Genomic DNA, 25,865 nt, shown 5'->3' with positions numbered 1-25,865 from the left:
TTCATATGCCCTTTCTGTCCTTTCCCCAGAATGATATGCAAAAATAAGAAATTAAAAAAATTAAATTGCATTAAAATTCTCATTTAAATGCATAGTTAAATACAAACATAGAAATGAATCTCTAAATGCCTTTTTCTCTCTCAATTTATTAGATGTATTTTATTATTATTTTTTAAAAAGCAAAAACAAAACACTTTTGAGGCTGCAATCCTAACCCCTCTCATCTGGGCATAACGTTTGCTGAATTCAGTAGGACTTACATCTGAACAGCCTAGACCCAATGAAATGCATAACAGTGACCAACTGAGGTCCCAGGTTCTTCTGCATGCACTATATGCCACTGCAAAATGGTATGAAATACCTATATTTTAGATAAATCTTTAGCAATGGTTGCTACAGTCAGTGATATGAAGAATATTACATATCTGTTGTCCAGTTCAGACAGGTTTGTAATATTTAATGCAGTTAAATTCATCATGAAGGCTCCTCAGCTTAGACAAGGCCACATGGCCTCCTTTGAGATTTAAAATCCTTTTAAATTAAAAATCTAGGTATTATTGATTGTATAGGTCAACTTTTTATCGTTAGGTATTGTCAGAGGGGCATCGTGGCTACTCTAGAGTAACTCCGCTTGAGTCCAGTTTGTCTTTAAAGACTTTTATTGTGCATAGTATTTACAGTGCAGAGATAGCTTAAAACATGACCTCTCAGTCCGAATCAGAATCCGGCAATGGCGTACGTCTGTTTCTACGCCAGCAAAGTAGTCGGGGCACCCCCAAAACGCCTCCCCCTTGACCTGCGCCATTATGCTCTCCTCAACTCTTGTGCCGGAAGGAGCGATGCCCTCTCAGCCTCCTCCTGGTCAAAGCGGTGTAATGGCTCCCCAGCACCCTGGAGCCCTTGCCTACGTCTCTCCTCCCCTGAGCTTTCCCATCGTTCCGCACGCTGGCTTCTCTCTCCCTCCGAGTCTCTCCCCTCCCCCTGGCTGCTTCAGACCCACTGCTGCTCCCTGTGCTTGGCGAGGTGGACATTAGGATGGTGGGGGATGGCTCCCTGTAGGGAGTCACCCTTACATCCATGATTATTACATTCAATTTATGTTTCCATTTGCTATAGCCTGTATTTGGTTGCCATATTAATTAATACATTTGAAGTATGAAGAAAAATGAATTTAGGCCTACCTCAACCTGTTCTGAAGTCACTACAGGGACAGAAGGCAAAAGCTCCAGGCGCAGCCGGAGTGGCTCCTCTTTGCTTGAAATAGTGTTCTACACACTCTGATCCTCACACAGATATTTAACAGATATTTTGTATAAAGTACGTTTACATTGTAAAATTAGCTAAAGCAAATTCCAAGTACAGTATGTAAGTACTTGGCGAATAAATTTCTATTCTATTCTATTCTATTAATTTCAATGGGTCACTTCTGAGTAGAATTTAGTTGGCTACAACCCCAATTCACTAATTTCGAACTCCTTGGCAGGAACACTTCTTCTAGTTTTTAATTTAAACATAGGCTTGCTTTACTTTACTTTCTATCCCCCACACACCTCTTCCTTTCCCCCCTCAAACCCACCCCCTTCAAATTTTGAAGCACTAAAAGGACCCCATGGCTTTTTTCCATTTGTGAGTTTACTTTAATCTCAGTTACAGCAGCGGTTTCGTCCCCAGTCCCTCCTGCTATTTTCCTGAGCTGTAAGACAAAGAGGCGTTTACACTAATAGAGCCAATGGCCTTCAAAGGCTGAGGCAAACAGCTCAGCAGAGGGCGCATAGAAATGAATGTTCAAATGTGACCCCCCCATCTGCCCCTCCCCTTTCTTCCAAAAAACAATATTGACCCAAGACCCCTGCATGGCTGCTTTTAGTCAGAGGTTTTAGCACACAAAACTGAGGTTGGATTTGTGGGTTGTTGGGGGTTTTGTTTTGTTTTTGTCTTTTTTTGTCTTTAAGAGCCAGCTCCCCCTGGTTTAATCTGAAGACAATATTCCCTCTTAAAATGGAAACCAGCCTCACTGGGAGGCCAAAGGAGCATTTCTTACTCAGATGGTGAAAAAGAGACCTTGGGTTGCATCCAACCAAATTCAGAGTAGACCCACTGAAGCTAATGGGCATAGGTGAGGCCACATTCACACCATGTGTTTAAAACAGCTTGACACCACTTTTAAACAAACAGTCATGGCTTCCCCCAAATAATTATGGGAGCTGTAGAGACTGGATGGCTGTCCGTCATGAATGATTTAATTGAGATTCCTGCATTGCTGGGGGTTGGACTAGATGACCATCAGGGACCCTTCCAACTCTACAATTCTATAGTTCTACCGGTAAGGGTGCTGAGAGTTGTAAGGATACCCCTTATTTTCCCCTCCCAGAGAGAGCTACCATTCCCAGAATGGTTTAATGGTCAATCCCTCTTCGCATGGAATTCTGTTAATTCTTGTTGGGTGAAGCCAAGGCTGTTTAAAATGACACAATAGTGTATGGTGCAAATATGACTTAAGTTCTACTCATAAGTTTTCACCACAACTTGTGGTGAGGGCCAGCGTGGTGCAGTGGTTAGAGCACCGGACTTGGGCTTGGGAAAGCAGGTTTCAAATCGCCACATGGCTTTACTAGCAATGACCTTGGACCAGTCACAGCTTCTCAGCCTAGTCTACCTCACAGGGTTGTTGTGGGGATTAAATGAGTTGAGGGAGAATCTCCTTGGAGAAAAGGATGGGATAAAATAAATTAACTACCCAGAGCAGACTCACTGAAATTAATGGTCGTATCTATTCGTTTCAATGGGCCTGATCATTTAATGGACAGTCATATCTATTCATTTCAAATGGGTAGGTCTAACTTTGGATATAACCTATTTTCTCCTACTTCCCAAGAAATCTAGGTGCTTCCAACTTGTCCCTAACAAAGCCACACGAGATAGGAGACAATTCTATTCTGCCTAAGCAGAACTGGAGGGTGAGAGATTTGGGATCTAAGTGGGGGACATTTTGTGGGTTTTCTCCCCCTTAAAAAGCCAAAGATTATGTTCAATTAAGAAGCACTAATGGGGGCTTGCAACTTAGGCCAAGCGGGAGGGGAAAAGAATCAGAGGGGGGGGAGAACGAGACCAGGGTCATGGCAGAACAATGTCTTGTTGACATCACTTGAAGGAGCAATTCATGGAGTGGGAAGTGAATGCGGGCTCAACGAAATATCTCTCCCCACCCCACCCCAACTCAAATTCATCAAAGAGGACTCTGAACTCTTCTGTCTCCATTCTCCTCGCCCCCACTCACCCCCAGGAGGAGCATCATTAGAGGAGGCTAATAGGGGAGGCTGGCTGCCATTTTGCCTCCAGCTCACCAGCTGAGGAAAGAAGCCACATTCTTTTGCACAGGGGTGTGGGGATGTGAGACAAATAGGGCTGAGGAGGCTGGTGTGGGGCAGCGGCAGGGGCGGGCGTGTCATCATGGAAAGAAGGCTTGGGGGGCAGGAGTTGGTTAACCCATCTCATTAGTGGCCATATGACATCATTATCTCACATTAGTGACACTCTTGCCACAGTAATTGGGTAGTCTCTGGAATGGCCTGGACGACCTTTAATTATCGTGGCGGGCTTTTTCACCCTCTTTAATGTGATTCTTCTATTTAATTTTCTTTTAGCCAATTCAGCACCAGACCTTGTTAAAATGCCATCATGGGGTTGGGGAGAGAAGAGTACAAAACCAACGCAGAGATGTTCTAAAGCAAAGGGCTGAAGGGGGGGGGGGATGAAAAGAGAGAGGTATCTCTGGGGACCCCAATCTCTTGGACTCTACTGTAACCTATCACCAGACCTTTGACCTCAAGCAACTGGCTAGGGAATTACTTCAAGATTCCCCACTGCTGGGTTAATTCATAGATCTCTTTATAACTTATTTATTTATTGCATTTATATCCCACCTTTCCTCCAAGGTGATGCACACAGTTCTCTCTTTCTTCCAGTTAATCCTCACAGCAACCCTGTAAGGTAGGCTAGGCTGGGAGACAGTGACTGGCTCAAGATCACCCAGTGAGCTTCATAGCCGAATGGGAAATTAGACCCTGCAGGTCTCGCCGCTCTTAGTCCAACCAGGTGCCCCAATACACACCCTTGTCCAAAAAGAAGGCATAGAAGAGCTTCTGGGTCTCATTGTTCAAAGACAGTGTTAGGGAAGGCATGCGAGAGCAGGACATGTGCAGGGTACAGGGGGGACTCAGGAAACTTTGGGCAAGTAATTGTTCAAGTGGGCTGTATGATGGAATAAACTGGTGGAATTAATGGTCTGCCATCTAACCCAGGAGTGGTGGACACTCAATGTGGCCCTCCAGGAACCTCTGCCTGGCCCACAAAACTCTGCTTCACACGCAGAGTGCTTTTGCCTGGCTGGGATGTGTCCTGCAACTCTGATTATGCCTCTTGTTTGCCTGGAAGAAGGAGGGAGACGTGTGTGTGTGTGTGTGTGTGTGTGTGTGTGTGTGTGTGTGTGTAGAACCTAGCCAGCTCGACAAAATGTCAAATTTTTGCTCTGGCCCCACCCAATGTTGGAATGTGGCCCTCAAAATGTCATCCAGAAAGGAATCTGGCCCTCAGACTCAAAAAAGGTATTGCCCGCCCTTGGTCCAGCCTCTCTGTCATCTTAACATTCCCCTAGAAACCAGCGCTGGGATATGTCCATACTACACAAGCAGAAAAACAAGTGTAGCCGCTGCTGTATCTCCATCTCAAGAGTCAAGCCTCAACTCATGCTGGAGATTATGACTGAAATAATAATAATAATAATAATAATAATAATAATAATAATAATAATAATAATAATGTTATTATTTATATGCCGCCTGTTGTGTATTAAAGTAATAGCACAGCCAAGTATGTATTGTAATATAGAGTTTATTGTATTGTATTACAGAGTTTATTTGAATTTACAAGTTCCAGTGGGAACGTCTATCATTTGCTGGTTCAGGGTGCAGGATTTGGATCCTCTGCCGGATTGGTTTCCACGGGAGGGAATCCGTGCTATTGGTTCCCGTCAAAATGTATCTTTTCCCTGCTAGTCCTCTGTTATTATATAAGCCCCCGTTTTCCCCAACTCTTACCTGTTCTTTGAAGAAAAGAGATGTTGTTGTACCAGATCCTCACCTCCATCTTCTTATCTGCACTGGGCTGAAATCACTGAATACCCACTACACAACACCGCCCTTCTGTGTTGCCCCAGCCACTCTGGGCGACTTCCAGCAAAAAAAAAAAAAAAACCCACAATAAAACACCAGATATTAAAAACTTCCCTATACAGGGCTGCCTTCATAATAATAATAATAATAATAATAATAATAATAATAATAATAATAATAATGTTTCAGAGCAGACCCACCAGCTGAAGAGATGTTTAAACCTGACTCCAGCCCTGTGTCATTCCCTGGAATCTTGCAGTGTGGCATGGGGGGGGGGGGGAGAGAGACACAAACCATATGCAGTTTAGGCATTATACCTTGATTTTTTCCCCACTTTGTGGCTCATAGTTGCTCTAGGATGTGATGTAAAATTGGGGGGAAGGCACCCAGATTAAATCACACTGTTTCCCAAATCTTGGTGCTCTGATCAAATTTGGGCACATTGCCACTGCCAGTCAGTGTAGGCAATGCTGAGCTAGGCAGACCAGTGGTCTGATTCAGTAAAAGGCAGTTTCCTCTGTTCTTATGTCTTAAGGGAAGGACCATGGCTTGGTAGTAGAGCAACTGCTTTGTGTGCTGAAGGTCCCAGGTTCAATCCCTGGCATCTGCAGATAGGATGGGGAGAGACTCTAACCTGAAACCTCTCCACCCTCTCACTATATATAAGCATCTGGTGAGTTCTGTTTCAGTGTATCTGAAGAAGTGTGCATGCACACGAAAGCTCATACCAATGACAAACTTAGTTGGTCTCTAAGGTGCTGCTGGAAGGAATTTTTTATTTTGTTTCGACTGCGTCAGACCAACACGGCTACCTACCTGTAACTGAAACTTTGTAGAGCTGCTGCAAGTCAGTGTGTAGCCAATGTAGAACTAGAACAGTGTTTTTCAACCACTGAGATGTTGCCTGGTGTGCCGTGGGAGAATTACTTTATATATAGTCAATATAGGCACAGAGTTAATTTTTTTAACATTTTCTAATGGTGGTGTGCCTCCTGATTTTTTTCATGAAACAAGTGTGCCTTTGCCCAAAGAAGGTTGAAAAAAAAACTGAACTAGAATGACCAATGGTCTAAATAATTCACCATAAGGCAGCTTCATGTGTCACTTTGAGGGCAGTTAGAACTTTGGGCATGCTTAGGGACCATGGAATACTGGCTGATTCTGTGTGATGCATGCGCAAAGGGCCTTCTCGGTAGTGGCACCCTCCCTATGGAAAGACCTTCCTTCGGATGTCAAGGAAATAAACTATCTGACTTTTAGAAGACATCTGAAGGCAGCCCTGTTTAGGGAAGTTTTGAATGTTTGATGTTTTATCATGTTTTTAATATTCTGTTGGGAGCCGCCCAGAGTGGCTGGGGAAACCCAGCCAGATGGGTGGGGTATAAATAATACAACAACAACAACAACAACAACAACAACAACAACAACAACAACAACAACAATTCACACATTCACGTGTGTACACATGTGAAACCTGGATGGGAGCATGAACATAATGGAGTGTTGTGAATGAGGACATTGAAGAACAATGCTCCAGACTGCAACATTTTGTTGTAGGGTAGGTCCCAGTTTTGTCTTAAAATCATTTGCTTTCTTTGAGTGTTTGTGGGGGGCGGGGCAGAGATCCCCAGCATTTCCAGGGTTAAATCAGTCTCTCCCCAGCACTATCCCAAATCTCTCTTTCTTGACTGCTAGTTTAATTCAAGTCAGATTGAATTTCGGAAGGAAGCAGCTGTCGCCACCCCAGGAAATCTTCACCACTGCTCTTGCGAGGAATCTGGGGGCTGCAGCTGGGGGCTACTGGGCACATGCCGCGTGATGATTGCGATCTGACTTTTCCCTCCCAGGGTTGCACTTTGAAGCCCAAGACAGTAGGTGGGCCAGGTCAGGAGAGATCAGTGTGGAGCTAGGCCTACCATGAGTTTGGAATAACAGCTTCCATCTTCCAATCCTGCCTGTTAGGCCTTGGTGAGAGTAAGGAAGGTTGGGGGTGCACTGGAAAGAAGAGAAGGGAGCGCTGCAAGAAGACTAATTGAATCCCGCAGATGTGAAACAGATTCTGGCTCCAGTGGGGGTTGCAGCCAGCCAGCGAGGGGAGCTTTTCAACCTACAGAGGAATTAATCAGCTGTGTTAGGAAGGGGAAGAAAAGGCGGCCTGGCCTTCTCTCTGCACTAGGATGTGAGTCACGGCCAGCGAAAGACTTCTGAAGCAGAGGGGGAGAACCTCCAGATGTTCCTAGTCTCTAACTCCCATCTTCCTTAGTCACATTGGCGATGCTGGATGGGCCTGGTGGGAGCTGGAGGCCTAACCACATCTGGAAGGCCACACAGGTTCTCACCCCTACCTTCGAAAAGCATGCCGCTGCAAGGATTCATGTGTTTCCCTAGAGGCATTAGAGAGATGAGCTGGGTGAGAGCTGGGACCAAAGTTCACCATTGCCAAGGGCCCCTGGAACATAGGAAGCCACCTAATATGGAATTGGGCCATTAGTAGCTCGGTACCATTGACAGCAGCAGCTGCTGCTCTCTTGGGTTTTAGACAGGCAACATTTCCAGCCCTGCTTGCAGTTGCTGCCTGGGATTGAACCTGGGACTTTCTGCATGCAGAGCAGGTGCTCTAAGACCAAGTGATAAGTACTCGTAACAAACATAGGAAGCTGTCTTATACTGAATCAGAATTTTGGTCCATGTAGCTCAGTACTGCCAACAATGACCAGCAGTAGCTTTCCAGACATCGCTCTCTCTCTCCCTAGGAGATGCTAGCAGTGACTGAAGCTGGGACCTTCTGCATGTCCTCTGCCACTGTTGTGCTTTGAATGCCGAAAGCCTCATGTTCAGTCCTTGGTTAAAAGGATCTCCGGGGTAGGCCTGATGCAGAGCTTCTGCTCAAAGAGTGGACAGTGCTGGTTGAGCAGGACCAATGTTCTGACTTAATAAAAGGCAACTTTATATTTTGTGGAGCTTACATGTTCCTCATGTGCAGCACCATTCCCACTAGGATCTAGCTGTTTGGTAGAGGGTGGCATTATTCTGTCCCCTGGGGTAGTATCTGCACCTCCATGCAAGCACATAACTCAAAATTGGCCATCCTGGGCCGTCATCTATCTTTCTGTCCTTGAGTGACATCTAGTGGCCAAAGCAGGAAACAGTTCTTTTCAGATTGGGTGGGGATGGTAACCTGAACTCTTACCTGAATCATAGAACCATAGTGTTGGAAGGGATCCCGAGCTCATCTAGTCCAACCCCCAGCTATGCGGGAATCTCGACATACGGTCTCCCATCCAGTTTGAAAACATATTGGACCCTGCTTAGACTTTGCAAATATGCTAGCAGTTTTTTTCATTGCTGCACCACTAGGAGGGGTAACAAAGGCCTGTCTAGCCTAGCATCCTGTTTTCTCTTTCTCATTTAATCCCCTCAACAATCCTGTGAAATATGTTAGGCTGAGTGGCGATTTGAACTCTGGTTTCTCAGGTCTTTGTCTAATAGTAGAAGGAAGTCAGTATAGGGGTTGAAGAACTTCTGAATGCTCTCTGCACAGGCACTGACCAGCCAGGTTGCTGCATCATGCACCATTATGCAAGTGAATGGCTTCAAAGCTCCTTCACTCCATTCATGTATGCAGGAAAGAAGGCTGAAATGAGAAGTGTGGAGGTCACTCCCCCATACACATTGCACCCACCAACAAAAATAGTGTGTGGGAGGGATTAATACTTGTCTAGACTGATAGCAAAATAGCTTGGGCTACCGTAGGCCTTTAGATGCTGAAGAACAGAATACAGTTCTGTACTGTACATTGCAATGAATCCTGCTTTTTGGGAGCGTGGCCAGCAGATGGCAATCTTCAGCCATGGTACTGCAGCACGGTTTTCACTTTCCTAGATTTTGAGGAAATAATGGCCAACAGTTGAGGGTACTGGAAGTTTGCCCATCAGGGCAAATAGCAGGCTTCCCCACCAACCTTGGCAACACCCACCTTGCTGCCTTCTTGCTTACATCTAGTTGAGGGGGTGGCCCTGCCTGGAAGCTTCCTCCACCTTTGTCTCGGACTCCATCTACACTTCCTTTTACACTGCGTTTCTAGGCACAGGTCTGGGCTTTCCAGGCCTGAGTCCGAGCGGTTTCTCTTTTTTTTTGTCCTACACAATTTACCCTTGAATTGGAGCAAACAGCAATCGGGTTTTCAGTGGATTGCTGTTTGCTCCAATTCAGCTGCAAAACATGGGTTTTCCCAGGGAAAACACAGGGTGGGGGGGACAACAACAATGCTCAGACACAGACCTGGAAAGCCCAGGCTTGTGCCTAGAAAGCATACTTACAAAAGTAAGTGTTGATGAGCGCATGGTGTTGCCCTTGTAGAATTCAGCAAGGAAAAGGATGAGGGTGAAACAAGAATTAGTTGGTTTTGCCTGTCCTAGGCTGACACTACCTACTGTTTGGGCTCCTTGCATTCTGCCCCACAAGTCCCAACGAGCAGCAGCCACTACTGAGAACGATCTATAACACTTGCTTACCATAGATCAAAGAAGAAAAAATTGTCACACTATGAGGATCCACACACACACACACACCCCGGGGAGGACAAAAATTCTATCCCCATTATATGTTTTTGGAAGCTATGGAGTGTGTTGAAATCTTGTGTGATGTGCGGCCTTTTGGTTTTTACTGTAACACTATTAATAGCATTTCCTGCTTTCAGCTCTTGAGTCTGGCTGGCAGCAACATATGTCTGGTGTCTGTGGCAGCGTGCGAGTTTCTCCAGTTAATCTCTTAACAAAAAGGAACTTTACCATAACTGTGGTTGGGGGAGGGGGCGGGGAAGGCGGTTAGTGGGTGAGAGTCACTGGGGCATGTTTACATCCTGTTTAAAATAAGGGGATAAGAAAACCCACTTCATCCTTTACTCGGCAAGCTCTTCTTAGGACCCCTGCCAGACGTCCTTTATATTGTGCATTCAGGATTATTTATGCTCTTGATGCTGTCAGGATAGTCACATGCAATTCTGCTTTCAACGCTGTGTGCACATGCAGAAGTCTTGGGCCTGTCACGCTGCTTCCTTTCCAGTCAGTGCATTTTCTCTAACATCCTGCAGAAATCCCATAACTTTTTAATACCACAGCTGTTCTGTTTTATTTTTGTACTGCTTTTGTTGTGCCATGGCTCCTTTGGACAGCAATCATGTGTTGCATTGCAGAATAAACTAAAGCAGGATAAATCCACCACGGATGCACTTTTGTGGTGTCAAGAACATACCCGCAATAAAACACCCGTCTGAAGGTGCCCTGAAAGGGGAAAAGGTTGATTTCTGAACAGGCATTTTAGTCATTTAGTGTCGTTAGATTGCCACTCTAGGATCAGGGAGCTCAGAGCTCTCATTCCCACTCAGTCATGATGCTCACTGGGTCACCTTGGGTCAGTCGCAGCCTAACCTACTTCACAGAGTAACTAACTAACTACAGTGGAACCTCGGTTTATGAATACCTCGGTTTACGAATTTTCGGTTTACAAACACCGCGGAACCATCTGGAACAGATTAATTCACTTTCCATTACTTTCCATGGGAAAGTTCGCTTCAGTTTATGAACGCTTCAGTTTATGAACAGACTTCCGGAACCAATTACACCCATGCTTCGGGTTAAGTACGCTTCAGGTTGAGTACTCTGCGGACCCGTCTGGAACAGATTAATCCACTTTCCATTACTTTCAATGGGAAAGTTCGCTTCAGTTTATTAACGCTTCAGTTTATGAACCGACTTCCGGAACCAATTGTGTTCATAAACCGAGGTACCACTGTAACTAACTAATTTGCATACCACCCTTCATACATAGGACTCAGGGTGGTTCACAGCATAAAAATACACGATAAAAACACCAAATACATAATAAAAACAATAACAAAATGAAACCATTAACCCCCCTTGCCCTCCCTCAGACACATTTTTAAGGGAATAGGATGTTAATGAGCCTTATCTATCTATCTATCTATCTATCTATCTATCTATCTATCTATCTATACCCCACCCATCTGACTGCTTTGCCCCCAACCCATCTGACTGCTTTGGCTGGCTTCCAACATAATAAAAACACAGCAAACATTAAAAACATCCCGATACAGGCCAAAGGCCTGGTTGAAAAAGAACATTTTGACTGGCGCCTAAAGGTGCATAATGAAGGTGCCAGCTGAACCTCCCTGCGAAGATCAACTAGGGCAGTGTTTCCCAACCTTGTGCCTCCAGATGTTTTGAGACTACAATTCCCATCATCCCTAGCTAGCAAGACCAGTGGTCAGGAATGATGGGAATTGTAGTCCGAAAACAGCTGGAGGCACAAGGTTGGGAAACACTGGACTAGGGAAGGGGAGAACTATGTAATACTCCTTCCACAACACCTGGAAGTGCTGGTATCAAAGACCCCCATCCTTGGTTTGATACCAGAGTTGCATACCAGATACTTGCATTTGAATAGCTCCTCTCAAGGACAGACCAGAGATGGGGGACCGGGGAAATCCAGAGGTTATTGAACTACAGTTCCCAACCATAATCCATGGAGATTTGGGCTGGTGGGAGCTGTAACGCAGCAACATCTGGGGGGCCAAATGTTTTCTCGTACCTGGCTAAAAAAGGAGCAGTGATTTGCCAGGTACCAGAAAACAGGTCCTGCCCCTGGTAAACAGGGTGAGTCAGAGTGGCTGCTTTGGCGCATCTGCGGGAAGGGCTGCCTGCCTTCTATTTCTGGACCAGCCCTTTGCATTTATAGAATTTCATGTGACACGTTTGGGAGGGAGGGTCTTATTTTCGGCCTAAGAGAATAGCCTCTCTGAAGACGAACAGCCTCTGCACTCAGTGCCCAGGGTACTGGGCACAGCATCATGTCACGCCGGGAGAACTTTGCTGCGCTGCTCCTGGCATGGCCCCATCCTTGGCGTAGGCTGTCTTCAAGGTAGGATCTGCAGTGCCCCTCCCCCACATTGTTATTGTGTATCTGCTCCCCTCTAGAACAGCCACTTTTCGCTTTGCCTCTTTTGTGCAAGAGGCTGTGATATTGCAGAGGTGACCTCAAAACCCTAAAGATCAGGCTCTCCTCTAGGGTAGACACTGCAGCTGATGATATTAGCGAAGGAGCCTTATACCACCAGAGTGGAGAGGTCACAGCAGAGGGAACATGCTCATATAGCTGCTGGTGTTGCTGCCTGATCGGGTGTCCCGGAGAACTCACAAGACAGAAGGAGATGGCCTTCAAGGTCATACTTGTTGATTGCCACTGTTTATTAGCAAGTTGCCAGTCCTCATGATTGGCGGTGGTAGAACGTTAGGAGAGAAAGGCAGCAATTGGTTTCTATATAGGCAGCATGCTTATAACATGTCACCCTCTCTTTGCATCATCATCATTGTTATTGTTATTAATTCTATGCTGTCATTGTCATTTGAGAGATAAAATCAATCCCTGCTCACGAGGGGAGGGTGCATTCCCAGTTTACGAGGACCTTACAATTGAAGGCAAACCCCTGGGAGAACAACAAGCTTTATTTGCAGCTGGGAATGAGGATTAAGAGATAAGGCACAGGCCACACAGAAGTGGTGGATTTGGGGGAAAGGGCCGAAGATCAATGACAGAGCACGTGCTTTGCATGCAGAAGGTCCCAGGTTCAATCCCTAGCATCCCTAAGTAGGTCTCCATGTCAGACTCTGGAGAGCTGATGCAAGTCACTGGATATGAGCATCCTGTTTTTAGATATCAGCATCCTGTTCTCATAGTGTCCAACCAAATGCCTCAGTGGGAAGCCTGCACACACGACATCAGCCCAACAGAACTTCCCCCACTTGTGATGCCCAGGAACTGGCTTTCAAAGACATACAGTACTTCCTCAGACAGTGAAGGTAGAACACAGCCATTGTGGCTAGCAGCCAATGATAGACATATTGCTGTGAAAATGTTGTTGTTGCTGCTGCTGCTGGTGCTGCTGCTGTATACCACTGTAAACCTGTAAATCTCAGGGCAGTTCACAACATAAAATTACAATATAAAAAAACAAATTACATCATAATCAATAATCCCCCCCTGTGTCTGCCACCTTGAGGTCCTTGGCTGCGAGTCCTGGAAGACCTGCTCCCTGCCTTACAGGCCTTTATGTGGAAATTGTTCGATTTGGTTGTGTGCTCTCTGATGTTTCGTTTATTCTTTATGACTAGTTTTGTTTTGTTTGTAGTTATGTATTTTTAAATATGTTGTAAACTGTCTTCAGCAAGGCAGCATACAAAAAAAAGATTGCTTGCTTGCTGGCTTGATTATTCTTTCGAGGGTTTAAAATGGACTTCTACTGGACAGACATTCAAACAGAAGACTCTTTCAAAGAGAAGGTTGTGATCTGACAGCCCTATTTAAAGGCCTCTATTTGTGTCCTCTGTGGCTGCTAGGGATGGAAGTACCTGTCCATTTTGGTTCTCTCAGTTTCTCATTTTCCAATTTTATATTAAATTCTCCAGTTTTCTGCAGCAATTCACAGATGATGATTATTATTATTTAATCCTCATGAAGATTCATCAGCGTTTTGATGCGATTTTCACTCTAATAAAAACCTTTTTGTATGCAGTTTTGACTAATGTGCACATCTTTGCAAGCATTTTTCTAATGTAGTGCATTTTTGTAAGTTATTTTCCCTTATCAATTGTTATGCACATTTCCCACTAATATGTGCATTTTTTAAAAAAAAAACCAGTGGCTGGCTGGAGAACTGCATTGCAAGATTTGGACAAATGTTCATATATTGTTTTGGGAAGTACGAATTTGATAGATTTGCCTTTAAATGCAAACTGAATCTAATTTCCCCTCTATCTCTCATTGCAAAATGAAACATGCTGTAAAAGTATTTTTAAAACTTCTCTCTTTTCTCTCCCCACTCCCAACGACCCCATCAACATGTCCCTTTCCCAGATGGAAAATTTTGAGTACAGCATCCTGTTAAATGACCGGGATTGGGCTGAGTTCTACTTGGCTTCTGAAGAATGCAGTTTGAGCCAGCCAGCCTTGGCTACAGCTGACGAGCAGCTCCTCAGCGACCTTGAGGAAGGGGAGGCCGCAGAGAGTGGGTCGGTCCAAGTGAAAGTGGGCCCTGTCCTCCCAGCCAGCCATTCAGCCAGCTGCCTCCCACGTGGAACCCCAGATGGGCACCTGCTTGTAGATGAGGTTTTGTCTGGCAGTGACGATGAAACAGATCTGGGCTCTGTCATCAGGTTTCTGTGCAACAGCAAACAACTTGGCACAGCTTGCCCCCAGACTTCCAGGAGGACCCAGGAAGGTCAGCTGCCCCGTGTCACTTTGAAGCCATCAGGAAGTCGGACTGGGCTGCAAGTTACCGTCACAGAAGCTGCATTTACTGCCAAGGAAACAGAGAGAGGAGACCAGCCCATAAATCCAGACTGCTCCCTACCAGTAGTGCTAGCTACTGCCACCCAAGGGAGGGCCTTGACAGAGAAAAGCCCAGGGCAGGAGAGAATGGAAAGACCTCCCTGTGCTGAGCCTACAAACCTGAAGACCACAGACGGGGCAGACAACAATGGGAGCAGTCCTATCTGCTTGGAATTACAACACTCCAAGGATCCCTCCCTGCCTGCCTGTGTGGGCATGCAGCTCCCAGCATCAATGACGAGCACAGCAGCTTGTTGGGAACCAGAACCCCCACTTGCTGCCTATCCAAGCTCTGCTCCCTTTTATTCTCCAGTTTCTGCAGAGCTCGGGGGAGCAGAGCGCCCAGAGAAGGGTGGCAAGCCCCTTCAGGTCACCTTGAAGGCACAGGCAGCGGCGCCACTCCAGGAAAACCCATCTCCATCTCAAGGGTGTTTGGTTCCAATCGTAATGGTCTCTGCACCATCCGACATGCTATCGGCGAGCCGTGGGGGAAACATTCCGGGAAGGGTGAGCAAGGAAGAAGACATTTCTGCAAATGTCATTGTTGAGAGTGGAGCAAGCAACAGGGAGGCCTTAAAGGAGGGAGGCCCAGTGAACCAAGTCAGGGGCTCTCCATGTGACAACGGGGTTCAACCATTTCCAAGGGCACCGGGAGAAAAGAGTGGTCCAAGCCCAATCCAAGCAACAAATTCCATATGTGATGGGCTATTGCAGGAAGACAGAGAAACAGCTACTTCAACAGGAAGGGTTGAGAAGAACGACAGTGGAGAAACGTGCCACTATCTTGGCGTGGCTTTACCTTTTGAAGAGGAACTTCATACTATTGTTCAAGGAGAACAGACATCAGACCGCTTAGGGGAGCCAACTCCCTATGGTCCGACGTTAGAAGGCTCTCCAGAAAGTGGCTTATCTGCCATGAGGTGGCCAAAAATGTATGACTGTTTTTTCTGCGATGACACCCAGGAGGAGGGATTGGGGATTGGAAAGGAGCAGCCGATCTCAGGGATTGACCAAGAGCTGCCTGAAATGGATGGGCCTGAAATGTACGAACATTTCTTCAGCGAAATGGGTGAGGCCAAGGTGAGAAACAAAGATGGAGTTCTGGAGACAGTCTTCAGCTCCGGACATCAGTCGGCGCCATCTGGTGGCTTGGGGGACCCGGATTTGGACATGGCTGACAGTGCTATGCAGATGTCTACCCCAGAGGTGTACGAACACTTCTTTGCCAACAAAGCAAAGAAGAAGAGGAACTGGAGGGTTTTTTTCTTCAGCATCCCAGCCTCAGAGGTGAGGAAGGCTGCAAGAGCTTTAAAATCCTTTCTGTGCAGACCTGCACATCTTCTCAGATCACGGCCCACAAGCCAAGGCGCTCTGCTTCGGAAAGGATCTCAAGGAAGGCTGGTGCTCGTGTCTCCAAGGCTCCTGGGTGAAAACCTACCAAGACCAGAAGACCTAGGGATGGCTGTGATGCAACCAGGTACCATTTCTTTTTCCTGATATGTGAGTGGGTTTTTGGTTCTGACAACTTGACATGCTGACCATTTAACTGTTTTGCCAGTGCTTAATTTCTAAACAAATGTGCCAGGGCTCAACACTTTGTACATCTAACGCAGGTGCGGGGAACCTCAGGCCCAGGGGCCATATGTGGCCCTCCTGGACCCTTGTCTGGCCCTTAGATAGGGTTGCCATATTTCATATTATTTGGAAGACTTCAAAATTGTTGAGATTTTATTAGGAAATCCCCAAAGTTGTTGAACTTTATTTAGACAAACCCCAAAGTTGTTGAACTGTGTTGTTGTTTTTTACAAAAACGGAAAAAGAGAGAGCGATTTTTCAATTGACTTGCCTAAGATCCTTTTGGAAATAGAATAGAATAGAATAGAATAGAATCATAGAATAGAATCATAGAATAGAATCATAGAGTTGGAAGAGACCACAAGGGCCATCCAGTCCAACCCCCTGCCAAGCAGAAAACACCATCAAAGCATTCTTGACATATGCCTGTCAAGCCTCTGCTTAAAGACCTCCAAAGAAGGAGACTCCACCACACTCCTTGGTAGCAAATTCCACTGCCGAACAGCTCTTACTGTCAGGAAGTTCTTCCTAATGTTTAGGTGGAATCTTCTTTCTTGAAGTTTGAATCCATTGCTCCGTGTTCGCTTCTCTGGAGCAGCAGAAAACAATCTTTCTCCCTCCAATTTCCCCCAGATGTCAATTCTGCCTTTGAAATCCCAGTAATGTCCGGGAAAATCAGACGTATGGCATCCATACTTTTGAACTCTCCCCAGAGCACCCTCCTCCCCAGCCCCACTCCATCTCCCTAGGTCTCACCCTTACTGACACTTCTTTGCACCCTTCTTTGTGTGTTCATGCCTGGCTGGAATGCACCCTTGTATTCTGATCATGCTTCTTTCCTTTCTGGATGGATAGAGGGATGGTGGTGTGTAAGTGCTCATAGAAACTTCCCCCGCCCACCACTGGTGGGTGACCCCCATGCCCCTCCAAAGGTAGCCCAGAGAGAAGCATGACGCTCAGTCTGAAAAAACATTCTCCGCCCCTGACCTAACCTAAGGACTGGTTGCAGAGTTCCATGGTGATGTCATTTGGGCATTTGGCATCTTCATTTTTAATAAACGGATGTGTTCCCAGCAGCAGCAACAGCAGCATGATCCTAAGCATTTTGTTATGGAGCGCATGCTTCAAGGGAAGGTGCACTCTGCATGTCCTCAGAGGCCCTCTGTCCTTAGGTACATTCCATTGAAAACATAAGTTGGTTTCATTCTTTTTAAAGTGAAAAGGCATCAGCACACATACCCAGAGGCACCGTGCCATGCCCAAAGTATGAGAACATTTGGAAACAAGTATGGCAACCCCTTTTGTGCTGTGGGTTCAAGAGCAGCTAAGGAAATTGTGGCTGTTATAGTGGATACACATGAAATGATTTTCCTGCAGAGAATTCCTTACAAACGGGAAGATAGATAGATAGATAGATAGATAGATAGATAGATAGATAGATAGATAGATAGATGATAGATAGATGCACACACACATATAGAAATCAACCTATCTTGATATTTCATATACTAAACCAAATGGTGACCTCATTATTTGAATAAAGCCCTCTTGCCTTGGTGGTGACTATTAATCAGCCAGCCAGCCTTAATCGATGGCCATGAATAGATCAACCCACAGAGAGTTTTACCACTTCCAGAGAAAACAGTAAAATAATATTGCAGCACCTTAAAGACCAACAAATTTACAATGGCACAAACATTTGAGTACTGGAGAGTCGGCTGTGTCTGATGGAGTGAACTCTAGCCCACGGAAGCTTATGCCATCATAAATTCATTAAAGTGCTGTAAGACACTGTTGTTAACGTTTTTTACAACACACCCTGGAGGTTAAAACCTTTGCAGCCCTGTCTCAGGCGTGTTTACTCAGAAATAAGCCCTGCTGAGTCACTCTCGACCTAAGAGTGCATTGAAACTGGACTTGCACCCTTGGGCCATCGAGAGGTCCTGTATCCCCAAAGGAAAACAGTGCTCCAGAAACACTCAAAGGTCATCAGCAAGCACCCATAACTGATTGAAAGTAGCTCCTCTCAGAAGTAAAACAAAGACTGACCTTGTAGTGTTTGAAAGTCGTTCTTTGTCCTGAGCCTCAAAGCAGATTGAGCATTATTGCAACACTTGTTCTTTTGCAAGAGACAGACAGAAAGAGTGCAAGGAGTGGATGGGTAAGATTAGAACTCAGGTCTCTGATCTATTTGCTTGAAAGCTAGCCAGGCATTACTCTGACCATACATATAAAGCACGTTTAAAGCACAGGGGTTACCCCAAAGAATCCCGAGAACTGTCATCTGTTAAGGGTGATGGGAATTGTAGCTCTGTGAGGGGTAAACTCCAGTTCTTTGGGAGGAAGCCATGACCGTTAAAATGCCATATAAATGTGCTTTGTCTGTATGGGGTGGATATTGATTATATAGACACACAATGCACTCTCTTGCAGGATTCTTTTCAGTGGAAGCTGATTAAACCAATGTCCAAGGTTAAGGGGAGGGAAGCACATTAGGGTTGGTTTACTAGTACAGCTGACTCTCTTATGAATCACATGACACATTCAGCAGCCTGTAGTTATTCCACTACTTCCTTCTTTTTCTCAGATTTTCAGACTTGCTTTATGATGGCTTTTTTCATTTATTGTAGGGATGAGTAAACCAAATGTTATTGTACGCCATGTCAATATTCTGCCCCAGCCAGCATAGCTAATGATCAGGGGTGATGGGGGTTGTAGTCTAGCAACATTTGGAGGGCCACAGGTTCCTTATCCCTGGACTAAAGATGCCTGGGAGCTGGGAGCACCCTCCAGAACGGAGGCTCCCTGTTGTGTCTCTGTGTGGGGTTATAAACAAGGGAGATACAGCTCTGCATTCCATACGGTGTGATCCCTGTGTGGCAATTGCATTTGTTCACAAGCAAAAGGAGCGGGCTGCAAGATTAGGGCAGGTGGAAGGTAAAGGAGGAAGAAGGTAAAAGAGGAAGAAAGGGTCGTGGAAAGCAATGGACTCCTGCAGCAACTGGGAATTTAAAGACATTATAGCAAGAACAGCCAACGTGATGTTCTCCAGAAGTTGCTGGACTACAGTGCCTATCATCCCTGGCCTTTGGCCATGCTGGCTGGGAATCATGGGAGTTGTAGTACAACAACATCTGGAATCCTTGTATTCCAGTTGCACAGTTCTCACTGATAGGCGTTCCCAAAGGCACCATTTGAAAATCACTGAGGTGGAATGGAAACCCCAGGTTGAAGGACAGCTGTGCAGCTGGTTCAAATATAATCACCACTGATATCACCATCATGCCAATGTCTGGACTCTGGGGATTTGTTTTTTTTCTAAAGAAAAAAAATCCTTTGTGGGGATCAAAGGCAAAGCATGCAGGGCTTTGAAAGGTCAAAAGCCTTTATGCTTTAAAGTTGAATTGTTCATGGTGCCAGTGTGATGGGGGGAGGCAATGCTCTAGGATTCCTGGATAAACATTTCCAGGAGAAACATCCATATTGGTTCTTCTTCTTCTCCCCCGCCACAGAAAGACCCCTCCAGCCGGTTTTTACACAAAGAGACATGTGCTTGGGCTTTATGGCGTTTGCTTCGTGGGCTGTGAAGAGCTCTGATCTGCAGGCCCCGGATGCTTGGAAGATCGGTAATGTATCCAAGGGCTCTGTGTGGGAGAAGCACAACTCCTAGCGGATTTGGAGAGGGGGTGGATTTAAGCCTCAGAGATAGGCCAGGAATGTTAACATACTGGTTCAGCTCTGGAACAGAGCAGAACTAATGCCGAGAGATGTTTCCCTCTCTCTCTTTTTTTTTCTTTAACCATTTTTACTCTCCCCTTCTCCTTCCTTAATGACCCAAGTTTTTATTCTAAACCAGTTGTTCCTCTCATCAGAAAGGGAGGCAAACGTCATTCTGAACTCCTGAAGGAAACTTTGTTTTAGAGTGTGTACAGATAAGAATTGCCTGCCCGCAGAATTACCTGTGACTTTCTCCGGTAGCCACAGGCCTGAATGAGCCTCCTGATTCAAAACGGGACAGCCCAGAGAAGTAACTCATACAGAAATGCAGTGGGCAGCCTCCTCAGAGAAGGGATAGTTCTCCTGAATTCAATCATTTGGGAGTGATTGAGCAACCCAACAGCACTTCCTGTAAAGAAGGGGGTAGAATCACTGTCATTAGAAGGCAGAGGGCACAGAGCAGTGGCTCTTACAGAGGCACAGTGGCAATGCTCCTCTAGGTCTGTTGTCTCTCTGCATTGGGAGGAATTGCTTTTGGGGGGGCCTATCCAGTGAAAAGAAATGGCAGAGTTGCTTGCCCTCCCCAGAGGCTGATTGGAAGGAGACAAAGCCCGAGTGTTACATCATACAGAGGCACAATGGGCAACCTCCTTGGAAGGTGCATCCTTCAAACTCACAAGTTCATTTGAATTAATTCCTCCTTATGCTAAAAGATGACTACTTCTCATTTTCCTTTCTCCGCTGGCTCTGGAGTCCTGACCAAGGAATGGGGTGGGTGGGAAGTAGGGTTGCTTGTCTACAGCTGGAAACAAGAGTCTCCCCACACACATTCTGTGCTCTGTCAAAATTAAGCCCCAGGACTTTAAGGCATTATTAGGCAATATGGGATGACCGAGGAAGGGAGAAGATAATGACTCCACCTAGTGCAGGGCGTGCAAAGCTGGGTAACTGCAGATGGGGAGATAGGTGGCTGAACTTGTGCCTGCGCTTGGGCTGGGTGGTGATCAGGTAAATGGGGAGAAAGTCACATCCTTTGAGGCTGGTGGGGAAGGACTGTAGCTTGGTGGTTAGAGCACCTGCTTTGCAGGAGGTCACAGGTTCAGTCCTTGGCATATCCAGGTAGGGCTGGAAGAGGCCCTGGAGAGATGCTGCCACTCAGTGTAGACAATACTGAGCTAGATGGACCAATGGTATAATTTGATAAAAGGCAACTTCCTATGCTCCTGTGAAAGGTGAGGGCAACCATTTATGCACAGCCCAGATGTAGGCATTTTATTAAAAGAGTGGTTTTCAAGATGAGAAGCAGCAAGCTGGACTGTTGGCTTACCCAGAGAGGCTCAGCAGAGCCAGCAGGCCAGGCAGAGTGTGCCACTGGCCATAGCTCAGGGGTAGAGCATCTGCCTGGCAGGCAGAAGGTCTCAGGTTCAATCCCTGGCACCTTGAGGCAGGGCTAGGAGAAACTTCTGCCTGAGAGCTGCTGCCAATCAGTGTAGACAATATTGAGCTAGATGGTCCAGTGTTTTGACTTAGTGTAAGATAGCATCCCATATCCCTGCGTCGTAAGGGAAGGGTTACAGCTCAGTGGTAGAGCATCTGCTTTGCATGCAGAAGGTCCCAGCTTTAGTGCCTGGCATCTCCAGGTAAGGCTGGGAGCGAACTCTGTCAGAAAACCTGGAGAGCAGCTGCCAGTCAGTGTAGATAACACTAGGGTATATAGACAAGTTGCAGCTTCTTTTGTTCCTATGTCCTTACAGCAAAAAACAAACAAACAGACAATGGTCTCAAGAAAGGATATTGAAATTAATGGACCTAAGTTAGGCATGATCATTAACTTCAGTGGGTCTATTCAGAGTAGGACAAGCATTGGATTCAAACCTTAGGGTTAACTTTTGCTGTGATTCTTCCCAGCGATCTCTGGTATATATAGCTGTGTGAGGGGAACTCTCAGCACCCTTAACAAACTACATTTCCCAGGATCCTTTGGGAAAGCCAATGACTGTTAAAGTGGTATAATAGTGCTTTCAGTGCATGCATTCTAAGAAGACAAGGAAACGATTTGCATAACAACCTGTCTTTCTTTGATACATCCATCTGGACTGTGGATGCATCTTCTTTTTCCCTCCTCTTCCAGTGTTGCTAGCAAACTTTGGCACCCTCTCAGCCATCCGCTTCTTCAGGCGGCAGGTCATCACGGACGCTCAGCATGGAACATAACAGGACACAAGTCAATTCCATCCAATTCCTGGTGGTCCTTTGGGGATGAGTTGGAAAGGATATCACGGTACTTCTTTGGAGACAGGGAACCAACCTTTGGGGCATCTTGGTCTATCCTGGACTGTTGGACTCACTAGTATAACCCCCCCCCCTCATCTGGTAAGGCGGCAAATTGGTTTGAAAGATAAGGTGGAGGCTTCCACAGAAACTGGAATTTGGTTCCATTGTTAGCTCTCAAAGAAGATGCCAGACTGAAACCTTTCTGTCCCTTGGCCAGTAACTCACCTTGAACTTGTGGGAGAAGGAGCGCTATAAATAAATAACCCAGCCTACATCTGGTAACTAGCTAGCTGGGCAGCTGCTCATGAGGTAGACATGATGGCCAAGAGACAACTGGAAGGTGCAATCCTTTTTTGGAGAAGAATATTGAAAGGAGACAAGTTTCAGGGATGGTTTACCAAAACAAATCCAGGAGGCACAGGCGTAGGAGATAACGGTGCAGTTGCGGAATTTTAGACCCTTAAGCTTGAATGGTCCATCAGAGCCTCCATCATTTTAGCTGTGATGAATGTATATTGCTTCAGAGGGGTGCATTTGGAGCACATTCTCCCGGTCATTCTACTGAAAATTAGGTCTCCCAATTTCTGCCCTGACAGCACCACTTCTAGAAAGCCTTTCTGAATGAACTGATACCTTTAATCAAGAGAATATGAAGGTTAGGATGAAGAGTAGATGCTCACACTGGTGGCTTCCACATATTCTTAAGTGAATGTGGAAAAAGAAGAGTGAAGGAAAAGATGGTTCACCGTATTTGCTAACAGAAGCAACAGGTTGAAAAGGAAGGGAAAAGGTTAGGTTGAAGTAATGAGAAGAATGTCCTAAACACAAGATCCTTTTATCTTTTCTAAAATGTCTAGGAGGCATCCAGACATTTTCCATATGAAGTAGGAGAAAGTTGACATTTTTATGTTTTAAAATACCAGCACAATCACACTGTCCAACCTTTCAGTGTTTAGCCTCCTGTCCTTTTCACAGTAGATGATGGGCAGGGTGATTTTTTTGGCAGAATCTATAGCCTTGATTAATGCAAAAGACAATAGATTGAACAGAACTGCTCTATCCTTGGAACATTACAGCAGCGTGTGAATTTCTTAAACTGTTTTGAAGAGTTCAGTGATTGATGTGGAAGGCCACAAATCTCTTCCCGTTGGAGTTACTAAAAATGTTTGCCTTGCTTGCTGGGTAGGTGAAAAGTTACCAATGGAACAATACTGCCTGGTGAAATGTTCTGTGTAACTTTAACATTTGCAAATTCCTATGCCAACAGAAGTTGAGCCAATAAAAGATACCACTACTTGCCTGTGTTGATGTGATGATGATGATGATGATTAACCCCAGCCTTCTAAGGCTTGGAAGAAATATTGAATAAGCTCTAGTCGTCTTCAAGATTCCAACACATGCCCAAAACTGTTTAGTAAATCATAACCATTAAAAAAACGCTTTATTGATTTCATCGTGATGCTTAACATTTATGCATATTGTACTTTTGAATGCTGAAAGCACTTCTCATACATTACCTTGCTGCAATGCAAGGTAATCTTAAAAGTTAGGTCTCTGTTATTGTCCCCATATTGGAGATGAGATGGGCCTGAGGTTGGGGTGGTGGTGGTTTGAGCTGCCTAAAAAAGGCATCCTATTGTAACCAGGATTTGGATCAGAAGGTCAGCGGTTCGAATCCCTAAGACGGGGTGAGCTCCCGTTGCTCGGTCCCTGCTCCTGCCAACCTAGCAGTTTGAAAGCACGTCAAAGTGCAAGTAGATAAATAGGTACTGCTCCGGTGGGAAGGTAAACGGCATTTCCGTGCACTGCTCTGGTTCGCCAGAAGCGGCTTAGTCATGCTGTCCACATGACCTGGAAGCTGTACGCCTGCTCCCTCAGCCAGTAAAGCGAGATGAGCACCGCAACCCCAGAATCGTCCGCGACTGGACCTAACGGTCAGGGGTCCCTTTACCTTTACCTTTACTTCACAGATGCTTAGCTGCTACTCTGAAATGGCACCCTTGTCTTCAGCTGATGTTCCTTCACAGCTTCCTTTCTGCTCCTCTGCCTAGAGTTGCCAGTGTAGCTTTGGGCTCTGCTTCTATGCCTTCAATGCAAGGAGGGCAAGGAGCCCTATTCAGCCCAAGGGCCACATTTCCTTTTGATCAACTTTCCATGGGCCACATGCCAGAGGTGAGTGGGGCCAGAAACAACACATGTACACTTTACCTTTGTGTAGTAAACTGGACTCCACACACGCTCTCTGTCTTCCATCCAGGCAAGCAAGAGGCATGATCAGAGTTCAGGGACACATTCCAGACAGGCAAAAAACATTCAAGGAGGGTGTGGAGCAAGGCCAATCAGTGATGTGGCTGGAGAGAGTGTGAGGCATTGGGAAAATACTGAGGGTCAAGTAGAGAGATTGGGGGTGAGGGTGGTGTGCATTCAACTGCCAGGCCTGAGGTTTGTCACTGCCCCTTTAACTTCTATGCATCAACCAAAAATTCAGCAAGTGAAACGTTAACAAAAATCCAAATAGAAAAATAGAAATATGTGTACACAAAAGAAAGTTTACAGCATACAAAAAAGTGCCAAATGAACATGCATGTAAATGTTTCCCAGTAAAGGAAACTTTTTCAAATCATGCCATGCTTTGACTGCCATCTCTCATCTCTCACTTGGGTAACTCTGTCATTTTAGATGTATATTTCAACAATTTGAGAGCTGGTCAGTGCATTTAGGACTCTGCTGCTTACTAGCAATTAGACCCCTGTGGATGTTACCACTGGTGGAGGAAGAAGGGGGGGAGCGCACTGCCCCCGGCAGCACGATCCCAGTGGGGTGCCATTGTGGCTGCCCCCCCGCCCACACTGGGCGCCACGCTGCTGTGGGCGGCACACCACACCCCCAGGACACAACACCACACCCCTGCGGGTGGTGCACCATGGCCCCGGGGCACACACCAGCCACAGCCCCGCCTGCTCTCTGCTCCCCCCCCTCTGTGCCAGAGCATGAAGCTTCACCACTGGGTGTTACATATGCATTTAGGCTCTATGTACACATGTACAAGTGGTCATCAGAAAATCAGTTCATACACATTCCTGCCTAAAATCCATACATGGGTAGGCCTGAGTAAATCCGGAGAGGCAACTTTGCATTCACTGGATAAACACATGGTTGAGTGAACTATTGACTGACTTGGTTCACCTATCATGGTAAGCCAAAGTATGACTTGTTGTGACCACATGAATGTGCTGGCTTTCAAAGAGGAGCTTCACATCGTCTGTGTTCCTCCCTGGGCTTTTTAGGTCAGTGGAGAATGAAAGCTAAGGGAAGGTTTTACTTAGTGTGTTGCAGTGGAGGCTGATGTATTTGGGCAATTGGGGCACTGCCCCACCAACCTTAGTTTTCCCTCAGCCAGCCTCTACCTGTCTGCCTTCCTACTTGCATCCAATCCAGCAGGTGGAACTGGATGCCAATCTTCCTCTTCCTTAGTCTCAATGTTGCCCCTTGAGCAGGGAGGAGGAGGATGGGAGCAAAACTAGAATTAGTTGGCTTGGCCTCTGATTGGCTCTGGCTCCTCCTATCATTGGCTCTGGTACCCCCTACAGTTGGGGTCCCTTCTGCCCTACCAATCCCAACAGGCACCAGGAGCACAGGAATCATGACAGAAAGAAGAAGCTTGTAACTCTGCCTCAGCCTCTGTCTAAAGTGAGATTGCTACAGACACCTGGAAATACTCCA

General features: G+C 46.0%; 1 protein-coding gene across 1 annotated transcript; it reads left to right on the top strand.

Annotated features, from left to right (window-relative positions):
• Positions 1-11,972: 11,972 nt before the first annotated feature.
• PERM1 (PPARGC1 and ESRR induced regulator, muscle 1) lies at positions 11,973-23,442 on the top strand. The gene is made up of 4 exons (XM_035118076.3): positions 11,973-12,110; positions 14,103-16,053; positions 19,664-19,777; positions 22,000-23,442. Exons 2-4 carry the CDS (start codon positions 14,103-14,105, stop codon positions 22,080-22,082), a joined length of 2,148 nt encoding a protein of 715 aa, XP_034973967.1. The 5' UTR covers positions 11,973-12,110; the 3' UTR covers positions 22,083-23,442.
• Positions 23,443-25,865: the final 2,423 nt, after the last annotated feature.

Source organism: Zootoca vivipara, chromosome 6, assembly GCF_965207765.1.
Source record: "Zootoca vivipara chromosome 6, rZooViv2.hap1.1, whole genome shotgun sequence".
Lineage (NCBI taxonomy): Eukaryota > Metazoa > Chordata > Lepidosauria > Squamata > Lacertidae > Zootoca > Zootoca vivipara.
The sequence above is the reverse complement of the archived record's forward strand: the minus strand, read 5'-3'. Positions and strand labels throughout refer to the sequence as shown.